Raw genomic sequence first — 12,738 nt, forward strand, 5'->3', positions numbered from 1 at the left:
GATATATTAGGAAATATGAGAAATAGAAAAACGAAGAAATCATAAGAGACCATCTACAAGATACATTAAAAATATTCAGAGATATCTTTTTTTTTTTTTTTTTTGGTTTTAAAGTTGCTTGCATGGTGGCAAGCATGGAAGACAATTAATGTTTCTGCTGTGGTATGCCTGGGCTACCCATTAAAGGTTGGATGTTCCTTTTTATGACTTCATGCCAATCTTTTTCACTACAGTATAAACTGATTGCGTATGGTTTTTTCACTACAGTTAATTGAGATATTTTACATAGAATTTAACTATATATGTTTTATTAATTCTTTATTATTGATAAAAAGATTATGATAATTTCTTGTTCATTAAGAATTGGTTGATCTTGTAATAATTGAAGTCGAAAGTCGTGAGGATTAGGAAGCAAGGGAAAAACACTATGTTTCTTTATTATGATTAGAAGAAATAATAATCTAATACAATGGACGTCATATTGAGTGAAGGCTTACATTCTCTTACATTTTTCTTGAACAGTCACACCCTCGTAACTGAAACTCGTAAGCAAAATAATGATAAGAATGAAGAAAAGTGAAAATCCAAAGTTACAACTTATGCTCATAATCACATGAAATTATATATAAACCCATTGTGACCTATGATTTGGGGAGGTGTTTAGCCTTGCCACAATACAGTACATTGGGAGGGACGAGAGTCTCGGTGTATACACTTTGCTCATTGCTCCACACCCTCAGATACAATTCTTGTCCCAAATACCTTCTTTCCCAGATTGCAGACCTCAAATTCCACATACCCTTATTGTCCAAAGATACCATTATGGCACTCCACGACTTTGGATACACCTGTCATTGCATACATGCAACCGATTAAATATATACTCTAAATTTCTATTGCTCTTCAACGTAAAATAATATAACTAACACCCTCACCTGAACAGTGTATCTACTAATCCCATCAATCAAGTTGTAAGTCTTTCTAGCATCAGGGGTCCACGTGCCATTGTCGAATCTAGATATTTAGATTTGGTTAATCAATTTTGTCATGAAGAAAATGAAGTTTAAGAAGAGTAAAAATTAGTTATATCCTACCCAACAACATAGAAGCTAGATCCATCCATGTGCCAGGACTGAATGTAGTTTTCGTTGTTCTGGAAGACTATTTCTACAAAGTCATGGAGGGTGAATCCTATGACCGATGCGCCTAGTTTGGCGAGGGTGCCCTCAGGAGGAGGAACATCTTTGATGGTATTGAGATCAAAGACACCGGGGATGTTATACCAATCAGCAAGCTTCAATGGGGTATTTGGATTGACGTGGGAAATTCCATTCACTGCATATCGTAGCTTTCCATCGATTTTGGCTTCGGAATTTGCCAATATAAGTGTCCTTACAACAGGGATGGTTCCGTAGTGGAATGAGCCCTGAGGATTTGGTCGAGCTGCGTTTGCTGTCAAATTCAGTCTTTAAACAAAAGTAAACAAAACATAGTCAGAAGATTCCCAATCGAAAACAGTGCAACACTGAAAATAATGAAGTAAAATGTTTCCTCTTAAAAAAGGTGAAAGTGATATATGTGAGAAAAAAAAAGGTGTATTTACATTTCAGCTATTTTAAGTATTTTTCTTACAAATTAAATTTTCTTTCCTCGAAATAAACACATGTATTATTTTACATAACATTTTTTTATTTATTTTAGAGGAGATAAATTTTGTAAAAAAAAAAATATACAGTACCTGATGGTTCTAGCTTGCTTTATGGACCATTGTACATCATCAGTTGGTGGGCCTTCGGGCAGTGGAATTGGGGACTTAGTGTTGGAGCCAGCATAGCGAAGAGTTGCTGTGGTAGTGAGAAGATTGGGCCCAGTAAAACGGGTAGATGCAATAATGGCGTAGTCAGCAATTGAGCCATTGAGTGTGACCAAAACAGTAAGAGATTGGCCCACATGAACATCAAGGGAGTTGTAGGAGTCCATGATTGTATGTGCACCTTCAACTTCGATGAGCTTCAAGTCATGCCCCTGAATCCTGAAGTTAAACGAGGTTGATAACCCAACATTGGACACCCTCAACTTGTATGTCTTCCCTGAAAATAATTTTATTTTTTCCCCAAAATTAATAATAACCATGGATGGTTCTAGATTAGATGGAAATTGAAAACTATCTCTATTTCATAGCCATAGGATGTGAAATAAAATAACGTGGTGTTTGTTGATGGAAATGGTTACCAGGTAACCCAGTGAATACCGCAGCATTCTTTTGGCCGTTTATGAGAAGAGAATCGGGATCAGGAAGATTTTTCCCAGAGTCCAATTGTCTTCTTAACTCCTGAAAATCAAGATTATACTATATATTATCTTTGCATTTCAAATCTCAAAACTTTTTGGATCATTAATTAATCATATCAGCATACAAGTTTAATGGTTTATACATTGTTGGTAAAAATAAGTTCTGTAGTGAAAAACTGTACTAGTTTATCGATTAATTTATATTATTTATATAAAAAAATTAAATTATTAGTTAAGATGTTACATTAACTAAAAATAAAATAAATTTATTATATATAATAAATATAATTTTATTTTAAAAATTAATTTTATAATATTGAATTGGACTAAATTCTTCTAGATTTTATTGATAAAATCACATAAGTATAAATTTGAGATAAAATTAGAAAAATCACATAAGTAAAATGGATTGTCATATTTTGGTAAACTTTCTTTCCTCGTATGCTAATAAATGCAGGAAAAGTTTATACATAATAATAATAACATTAATAATATTAAGTATTACAATTTATAATAAAAATATTATAAATACATTTATAAATAGTAAAAAATAATAATATTAATAGAAAAATATAAATAACAATATACACATCAATCAAATCACCGTATCTTCAATAAACTTTCTTTTCATTTCTCACCAAACAAATAAAATCTAAACAATCTTACATTCATTTTTTTCCTTCAAATTTACTCATTTTTATTTTCTAAATTCATCTTTTTATCTATACATAATGTAAAAAAGTATAATTTTTAATATGATATTAAATCAAAATTTATTTTAACAAAGTTTATTATTTATTAAATTTATTATATCAGTATTATTAAATATCGTTATCAGATTATTACCAATATATATATATATATATATTAATATAAAAACTTGTCTTATTTATTAGTTAGTTTAGAAGACTAAATTAGTGGTTAAAAGCTATTGTAGAAAGGCTTTTTTATATTTATAACTAAGTTAATTACATTAAGAACGGAAAAATAGAAAGATTATTTAGGGACAATTTTGAAGTATAATAAAAAAAATAATTGAAGTGATAGAAAGCAATTTAGGAAAGTGATTATTCGCTTACTCTGTGGTTCAACTTGTACCAATCTCCAATGAGCAGGGTGAATTCTCCATCAGGGGCAGGATATGGTATGGATATGACAGATCTTTGCGCAACGTTAAAGCCCCCAAAACCACCAGCAGCTTTATGGATTTTGGTTGATGGGAAATATGTGTAGGTTCCCACTTGATCTTTTACTTGGAACTTGTATGTCCAGTTTGAGTTTGGAGGAATTGGACAGTTGGTTCCCAAAACTCCATCTTGCCATGATGTTCTTCTTTGTTTTATACCACTCCTGTTTTGCATTACACCGAAGGAATCAAAGCTTGATGCTTATGCACTCAGTTTATAAAGTAATTAAAAATAGTGGGAAAAAATCACTAACCATGTAATCAGGAATTTTTCATCCAGCTTGTTGATCACATTCACAACGATATTGTCATTGGTGATGGCTTCAATTGTAGGGCCCGGAAATTGACCATTGATAAGAATGCCCTGGTAATAAAAGCAAATAAATATCATATTCATGTACACTTTTACAACAACATATGAAAAAATGAGATTTTGATACTCATGGAAAAATAACCAACCGGTTGTGGAAAACCTAGAGGATAAATTGTTCCGTTTGTAATTTCCCATGTGAAGTACAAATATCTGTCTTCTGCAATAACTGAGAGAGCACCCCAGCAAGCCAAAACTCCAAGAAAAAACGAGGAAAGAGTGCGCTGCTTCATCTTGGCGCTGTCAAATTTGGAATATCATTTAGTTTTCAAAATTCACATTCCATCGGAGTACAAATTGTTTTGATCTCGACAGTTAAAATAATCAATCAACAAAACGAAACATCAATATGTTGTATCTATGTTAGGAAAATGATATACTTTACAGTATATATTGCATGTGTTAAGAAACTACGTAACAAAGGAATGCATTAGGAGTTCAGAAGAAATTTTGAAAGCATACCAGAAATCTAAGCTCCTCTTACACAAGAGGAAACCAAGTTGATGAACTGATATGAAGATGGAGAATAGAGTTAGTCACGCTACCTAATATATATATATACAGAGAGAAGTGCGGAATTGAAGATGGTATGGAAGATGTGCCAGAGTGTGAAGCACAGGAGCTGTGTACGCAACATATAGCACCAATTTGTACATGCACATTGTTCTCTTTAATTGGCACAACTCACATAACTTTCTCAAGATAATAGTTTAATATTGTGAAAAGCCCATGTTACGAAGTTGACTAGAATTTCTTGAAACAAGCAAGACCACCGCGTTAAAGAAAAATAATATATATTATTGCTTTTCATTTTGGTATAGGTTATTCAAATGGTTTCCGTGTGAAAATGTGAAAGCAAGATGAGTTGGCTTTTGTGCTAAGCTTCAGTCCGTGGTGGCCGGAAGAAAAGATCCACCGGCTGCGGCGCATCAAAGAGCGGATGCTCATTAATTAATAGAGTAACTTCTACTATCCTCGTATTGTATCCAAATCTATTTTATATCATATATCCCGTTCTTGTTTCTTCAATTTGAATTGAATTTTCATCATTTGATTAAGTAGATAAAAATATGAATGACTAATATTTTGTTGAGTATAGTTTTAATTTTAGAAATCCAATCGAAGAGTGGATAAACTTAAATTTTAAAGTTTTATTAATAATTTTTGTTTAAATCTTATTTTATTAGCTTTTGGTATAGTAATATTTAATTGGATTTGATAGAGATAAAATAGGGATATGTAGTTATGATTTTTGATTTATAGATACAATATTATTTTACGATAGATTAAGCATATTTTATTTTTAATATAATTGATATTTTATTTTCAAATTTTATTTTTATTCTCATAATATTGTAAGTGTCACCGCTATTTAAAGTCTTTAATTATTAAAAGAATAATAAAACTCAATTTTAAGAAAATATTTGAGTGTGTATCTTGATATTTTCTTTAACAATCTAAACACAACGAAGTAAATAAAATTTGATGACAATGCAATCGAAGAGTATGGATCTATGTTGGAACTTTTATTTTTCATTCAGTCAACTTGCATCTTGTTTCCTAACTTGTATTCCGGAAGCTCACATTCCCGCCATAACTGTGTGCACATGAGCTCGTAAAACGCGACGTTGAGTGAATATAATAGAATGATGGGGAAAATTGAATCCATATATGGATCTGAACTTCAACAGTTTTGGGAACAATTCTTGCTTAAAAATCCCATATAAAAATTCCCTCAATTCTAAGACCAATTGTGTGTGGTTATTATGGGTAACATCAAAACTAGCAAAAGGTGATTTTCATGAGATTACAAACTGTCATACCCAAAGACTATTTACATTCCGATCTTTTCTATCTTAAACAAAAATAATCACTCTGTCAACTATAATCCGGACAATTAGCATTAAGTTAATTATAATTTAGATAATCAATCATCAAACTAGTAACAAATCTCGAGACTAAATAGTCAATCAAACGTCTCAAATATAAGTCATTAAACTCAAGCAGTATCTAACAAATTAAACAGCAACATATCAAACTGAATAATTTGCACAAAATCAAAATAGATGAATTCCAAAACCGATTAACTTAAAGTTAAAATATAATTATTTATTTTTAAATCATAATTAAACCAACCTTAATAAAAAAAACTCACCACAAATATAAATATGAACCCGTACAAGTTTAGAATACATATTTGTTGGATCATGTTTAATTCTGCATCATGTTCATATTGCCACCCTGTCAAATTCGAGGATGTATCTATCAAGCTTTTCATGTAGTCATGACGTGAAATATTGTGCAATTTGTCTTCGTAGATTGAGTCTTAGGTGCATGTGTACCAAAAACTCATAAAACCTTGATCAAATTAACTATTTTTGAGAAGAAAAAAAATACTGAATGATTAGTAATTGTCAGAGTTTTATTGTAGGAGATGGACACTGTATCTCTTGCAATTAATAAATAGAAGTCAACTGATCATAAATGATTAAGTCAACTCTAGAAACTTCACTCATGTTCATGTCAAGCAAGTTAAGTAGAGTTAATAATAATATGGAATAGATCCAAGATCTGATTTCCTGGGAAAAGGGAAAAATGAATGGAATTACAGTACCTTTATTATTTAAGTTTTCAAGAACGAGCTTGGCATATACAAGTATTTAGCTTCTGGGTCATCTATTTTCCTTTTTAGTTTCGTTTAATCCTCTATTTTTAATCCTTTTTTTTCTTCAAATTTTGAAAGAGTCTGTACTCCTTAAAATACGTTTTCTAACAATTTATAATCACTATTAAATATAAATTATCACTATTAAGACTAAAAGTGATATAATTTTATTTATTTAGAAAACCTTCAAAAAATATTAAGAGATCAAAATTATATTTTTTGTTAACTTTTGTAATGAGACGTCACCTAGTTTTATTTAAAGGCAGTGTCTTAAACATGTTTATTAACCCTCTTTTCTCTACTCTTTTATTCACTCTTAACAAATAATAAGCTATCTATTAATGGTTTTGTACAACCTTTAAAAGGTTGAGAAAATAATCCATATATCAATACTTATTTAGCTTATTCACAAATAATTTTATCAAACCTAGCCATTGTAAAATAATAATAATAATAATGATGATGGATTAGAATAAATTTCTACATTTACTTTTATAGAGAATTAATGATTCATCTACTATTTTTGAAACTCAATAGATCATATGATAAATACTTAATAGATAAAAAATAATAATTTATCCATTTTTTTCATATGATAAATAATTAAGTTTACTTTTTAGAGATATAAAAAAATATTTTTTAAATAAAATTATTGATTTTTAAAACCTTGTAGACGAGAAAAAAACAGAAGATTTTTTCTAAATATAAGAAAAAGAAAGTGCACAATTAAATTTTCATGACATAATGGCATTAATTAAGATATTATTCTCTCAATTTTGGTAAGCATCATTTGTTCAACCTCAGACCTCCTTAACTTGGCTTCACTCAAGGATATTGTCAACATGGCTTCGATTAAATCACCAACATTATGACCTTGTTCACTTGAATAGATTTGGGAAAGAGTTTTTTTGTTGTTTATTTGAGTGGATTTGGAGGTAAGTGAGAGTGAATTTGGAAGTAAAGTTGATGAGAATTAGCGTAGGATTTGATTGACGTGACAGATTAAAAAATTTTACTTCCAAATTCACTCAAATAAACAACAACAAAATTTACCTTCAAATCCTCTCAAATCTCCTCAATCACTCTCCCATAAATCCATTCAAGTCAACAAAGTCTATTGGAACATTGCATTTTATTGATCGAGATGCTCAACTGAATCTTAATTGAACAACTTTTTATTTATCCCCAATCAAAGAATCTTAACTTAATTTTAAGTAAAGAATTTTTTTTCTAGTATCAACTAAGTAACTTTCAATCAATATTTTTAAACTAGTTTTTGTTGAACATATTTTAATTAAACTCATTGTATTTTTTTCATGAAGTTTGACTAAAACATCTTTCACTTAATTTTGGTCATAATATTATTATTTTTGTGAATGAATTGAATTTTATTTATAAAAAAGAAATTGTCTCCTAACAAACTCATAGATTTCAAATTGTCTCCTAATATTTTTGGTCATAATATTATTATTTTAACTTTTCCTCTCCTAACAAACTCATATATTTCAAATTTAAAACCTAAAACTGTGAAGCTTCACCAAATTTCATCGTCTTTTTATATTTGTCTTACTGTACATTTGTTGAAATCCATTAAAAGTAGTAGATTTCAAAATTCATTAAAAATATCAAGGGATATCAAAATTCATTGAAAGCTTTTACAAATTTTAAAATTTATTGAAGGTCTCAAAGAATTTTACAACCTACTAAAGAATTCATAAGAGACCTTTAAAGAATTTTGAAATCCATCAAAACACTTAACAGATTTCAAAATTCGTCGACACTCCTAATGGATTTCCAAATTCATTAATAAATTTTTTATTCTTTTAAATTCTTTTCTTCAACATCTTTGTTTTTAGTTTTTTTTTTAAATTATTTATTTTAATTTAATAAAATATATTATAAAATATTAACATTTTAATATATATTAAATTATATTACAATATTAAATTAAATTAAATTAAATATTTATTAGTTTATAAATTTAAAAACAAAATTTAAAAGAATATGATAACGAATTTTCAAATCTGTTTAACATATTTTCCTAAATTTTATTTTAATTTATAAATACATAATTATTTAATTTAATTTTAATATTTAAAAATAATTCAATATTGATGATGACACGATCAAATTAATACTACTAAATTTAATCTTAAGTAGTCTCCTACCGAATACGGAATTGATTCTTAACAAATTAATTTTAATAAAAAAGATTAGTGAAGCATAACAATAAAAAAGATAAAGATCAATAAAAGATTAGAGAACAAAATAACAAAAGATAGGAAGGAATAAATTTGAAAAAAGATTTAAAAAATAAAAACAAATATAAAGAAAATAAGTTGATTACATTACTTTTTCAAAATAGAATTCAGATTAAGATTATTGTTCAATTAATTGTTGTGTTAGATTTTCAAATTAATCAAGATAAATTCTAAATTAATTTGTTGGCATTCTCACTTACATTCTCAATTAAAAGTAAGAATTTTGTAGATTAATCATAGTAAATTTAACCAAAGTACATTCTTAATTAAATATTATTATGCAGAATCATTTATATTATTTCACCTCTTATATCAAGTAAGAAGCTAATTAACAAAAGTACATTCTTCGTTAATTCTTGTTAAAAATTTTACCACTAATCAAAGTACATTCTCAATTATTGACAAAAACTCATTCAATCTGTAACATCCCAAAAATTCGCCCTTTAAAAATTCAGAATTTAAATATGGTAATAATACATTTACGGTAACCCCCGTAACCTCATACATAAATCTATACAAAAATTTTATGCATCAGATTTTAATTGAAACTATAACATTGAATCTCTCTAATTTGGTCTTTCATCTCTTTCTTCATTTGCACAGGATCACGCGACAATCCTCCATCTGCTCCCGTATAACAAAAACGTTATACGATCATCGCAAAAATATGATTTTTCCGATACATGCACAAATAAGTAAGGGTGAGCTAACATGCAACACAACATTTATAAAACATGCAAAATTGCTTCAATATAGGCATCATATAAAATTTAAGACAGACATACTCATATACCATCATACCATAAATCTCATAAGACACTCGAACCACAATCCCAATAAACACCACAATACTCACTAAACACTCATCCGGATGATACGTTGATGAGCGGTCACGGGAGGTTATGCACTTGTGATGACTTCTACTTTTTCTTACAAATACACTTCCAAAATACTTCATACCATTCACAAGGTTAGTCCCCTCACTATGTCCAAAACCGGCACATAGACCAGGACCTCCTGCTCCTCTCACCACATAATTCATCCTTCTCTACTTGAGACTGTATGAATTATTAGAGTATCAGGATAACCTCCAACTACGGGACCCTCAACATCAACATACACACTAATATCATAACATTTCAGAATCTCTCCATGAGATTCATACCATACTCATATTCCTCAACTCACATTACACCAATACAAAATCTCCCCATAATACTCATTCCATGATCAGATGCAAAATTTCATGTCAACATCATAAAATACATTCATCATAGTAATTTTATCATATCTCATGCATTCACATACTTTTCACATAAATCACATCAAACATTGTGCACAATTAATTCAACCCAAACAACAGCAATGTGAACTTAGAACCCATTACCATTTGTAGACCACTATATGGACGAACACCATTCACCAAATACAACTGTCGAACACTACTATACTAATTGGAAGGACGTTATGAGATTCAATAGGTTGAACGCTAAACCGAGTACCCACAATTCGGCCGAACGCTACTACCGAACGTCTCACTTGATCAAACACTAATCAGTCGAACGCTATAATTGAGTACTTAGACCGAACGCTAAACCAAGAACGAACGTATTTTTCTGAACATCATTTGACTGGATATACTATTTACGTGAACGCTAGAAAATCATACTCTATAGGTCGAACGCTGAATACAATTCCATATTGACCGAACGCTAATAATCTAAACCTCAGAACACCTGATCCAGATCGAACGCTATAAATCACTAAGGTCGAACGTACACTAATACATCAAAACCGAACGTTCCAGATTCAAACCTAAGAATACCAGCTTAAGGATGAACGCTCACTAACACAATTAAACCAAGGTCGAACGTTACACTCACAATGAGGGACGAACGCTACTATCACATTTAAGGACGAACGCTCATTTAGCACTTAAGAACGAACGCTCATATAACACTTAAGGACGAACGCTCATTTAACACTTAAGGACGAACGCTCAATGTAACACTTATGAACGAACGCTCAATGTAACACTTATGGACGAACGTTCACTTAACAAAGGACGAACGCTCACTTAACCAAGGACGAAAGCTCACTTATACTCAAAAACCGAACGCTCGTTATACCCCAAAAGCCGAACGCTCATAATTATCACAAGGCCGAGCGCTCAATTACTGAGCCGAACGCTAAGATCCATCACTTAGGCCGAACGCTAAACCATTGGACGCTTTGGACGAGCGCATAAGATCAAACATCCTCACAGACCGAACGCTCTTTATAACCTACGGACGTTCGTCTTGAGACCAAGGCCGAACGTTCAAGATTACTCCACGAAGATACTAAGTTAAGGACGAACGCTCATAATTCACTGTTTGGACTAGCGTCTCATATAAACAGACTTGACGGACGAACACGGACGTTCGTTCAAAACCGGACGCACAGTAATTTGTACGAACGTCCAATTTCACCATAATTGGACGAACGTTCTGAAGTTGGTCGACCACTATCTGGTCGAGCACTGTTGGGACGAACGTCCAATTTTGACTCACCCAAATTGGACGAACGCGCATTCTGCAGAAATTCTGCAGAATTGCACCAGAGTCCAGAAACCCCAAATTCATCCCCTTCTTCCCAGATTTTACCCAGATTTGCATCAAACACTTAATAACTCAAAAATCAAGGAAATAAATCAAGCTCCCCTTACCTCTTGAAGACTTCCTTTGTAAAATTTGTGATCCATCTCCTCCCAGTCATACAGCTCCAGATCTCCTAGCAAATTCAGTACCTCTCCCCTTTCTCTCCAGATCTGACTGCAAGAACTCCCCTCTCACCAGATGCCCAACCCAGATCCTCCTCTCAGCCCTTCAGAGTTGGTACAGCTTCCCATGGTTGCCCTCTGGACGGCTGGAAACGGGAGAAGGTTTCCCTCCCTCTGCTGCTCTCTCTCTCTCTCCCTCTCACATGCCAAAAATGAGAGTCTTCTTTTTGCAAAGCCTCCCCCGTAAAATGCCCCCCCCTCTCCTTTTCTCTCCTTCCCTCATTATTGCACTCCAATAATGCGAAAGGTGGGTGACCACCGTGTCCCCACCACCAAGAAAATGAGGTCCTTACACAATCACATAAAAGTTTCTAAATTTAATCTAAGTAAATTCTCAATTAAAAATAAAAGCTGATAAATATGATTGATATGTTATGTAGATTTAACACCATGTTAACTTGCTATAATGTAAAAATCACTACTTCTACTTGATTAAGAAGTAAAACACATAAATAAAAATAAATCACAATAAGAATAAAAAAGAATAAACAAATCTATTCATCTAACCTCATAATCTATTTAAGAAATTACAGCAAAATAAATCCTGAAGGCCTAACACTCCTAGGAATAATATAATCGCCTCTTGATTATCTTCTAAATAATCCAATATCTTCAAGATATATTTGTTTGTTATGGAGATCTAAAAATATTTTAGAAGATATATGCTAGATTAAAAAAGATTTGGTAAATATTAACTTTTGATATTTATTGATATAGTTAACTAAAGTAATTATTTAACAATATCAAATAAAATATCTTAAGATATATTTTCCTAAAATTATATTTAATTATAAACATTTATCAATTAACAAAGTCCTTTTAGTAGAAAAATTAGAGAAAACTGTAAGATTCATTTTTTGTTATTTGTTTCCTTTTCTTAACTTAGCCAAATTTCTTTACTTTTTCATGTTATGCGACTTCTTATAATCTTGACTATTTGTCATTTTTGAATTTATCTTTAAGGTGTTATGAAACTTTAACTAATTTATTTCCACATTTGAATGAGCTCAACTTAGCTATTGTTGTGGTAACACACATCAAAATATCTAAAAAAAATTTATGCAACTAAAAATATATTTTAAATATGTTTTTATATCTCATGCTAAATAAACCAAATTATAATAAATCTTAATTAAAATATTA

At 30.7% G+C, this 12,738-nt stretch overlaps 1 protein-coding gene and 1 long non-coding RNA gene across 2 annotated transcripts; both read right to left on the reverse strand.

Annotated features, from left to right (window-relative positions):
- Positions 1-410: 410 nt before the first annotated feature.
- On the reverse strand, positions 411-4,088 carry LOC124838715 (L-ascorbate oxidase homolog). Its single transcript, XM_088114566.1, has 8 exons — positions 3,938-4,088; positions 3,733-3,842; positions 3,372-3,642; positions 2,233-2,332; positions 1,739-2,090; positions 1,095-1,466; positions 936-1,014; positions 411-848 (listed from the first exon to the last, which is right to left on the reverse strand). The coding sequence occupies exons 1-8, from the start codon at positions 4,079-4,081 to the stop codon at positions 642-644; spliced, it is 1,635 nt and encodes a 544-aa protein (XP_087970692.1). The 5' UTR covers positions 4,082-4,088; the 3' UTR covers positions 411-641.
- Positions 4,089-9,200: 5,112 nt separating this feature from the next.
- On the reverse strand, positions 9,201-11,857 carry LOC148206724 (uncharacterized). The gene is made up of 2 exons (XR_015783723.1): positions 11,482-11,857; positions 9,201-9,398 (listed from the first exon to the last, which is right to left on the reverse strand). It is a non-coding gene; the product is annotated as an uncharacterized LOC148206724 (long non-coding RNA).
- Positions 11,858-12,738: the final 881 nt, after the last annotated feature.

This window comes from Vigna umbellata, chromosome 1 (assembly GCF_029865625.1).
Source record: "Vigna umbellata cultivar VRB3 chromosome 1, Vumbellata_1.0, whole genome shotgun sequence".
In the NCBI taxonomy this organism is placed as follows: Eukaryota; Viridiplantae; Streptophyta; class Magnoliopsida; order Fabales; family Fabaceae; genus Vigna; species Vigna umbellata.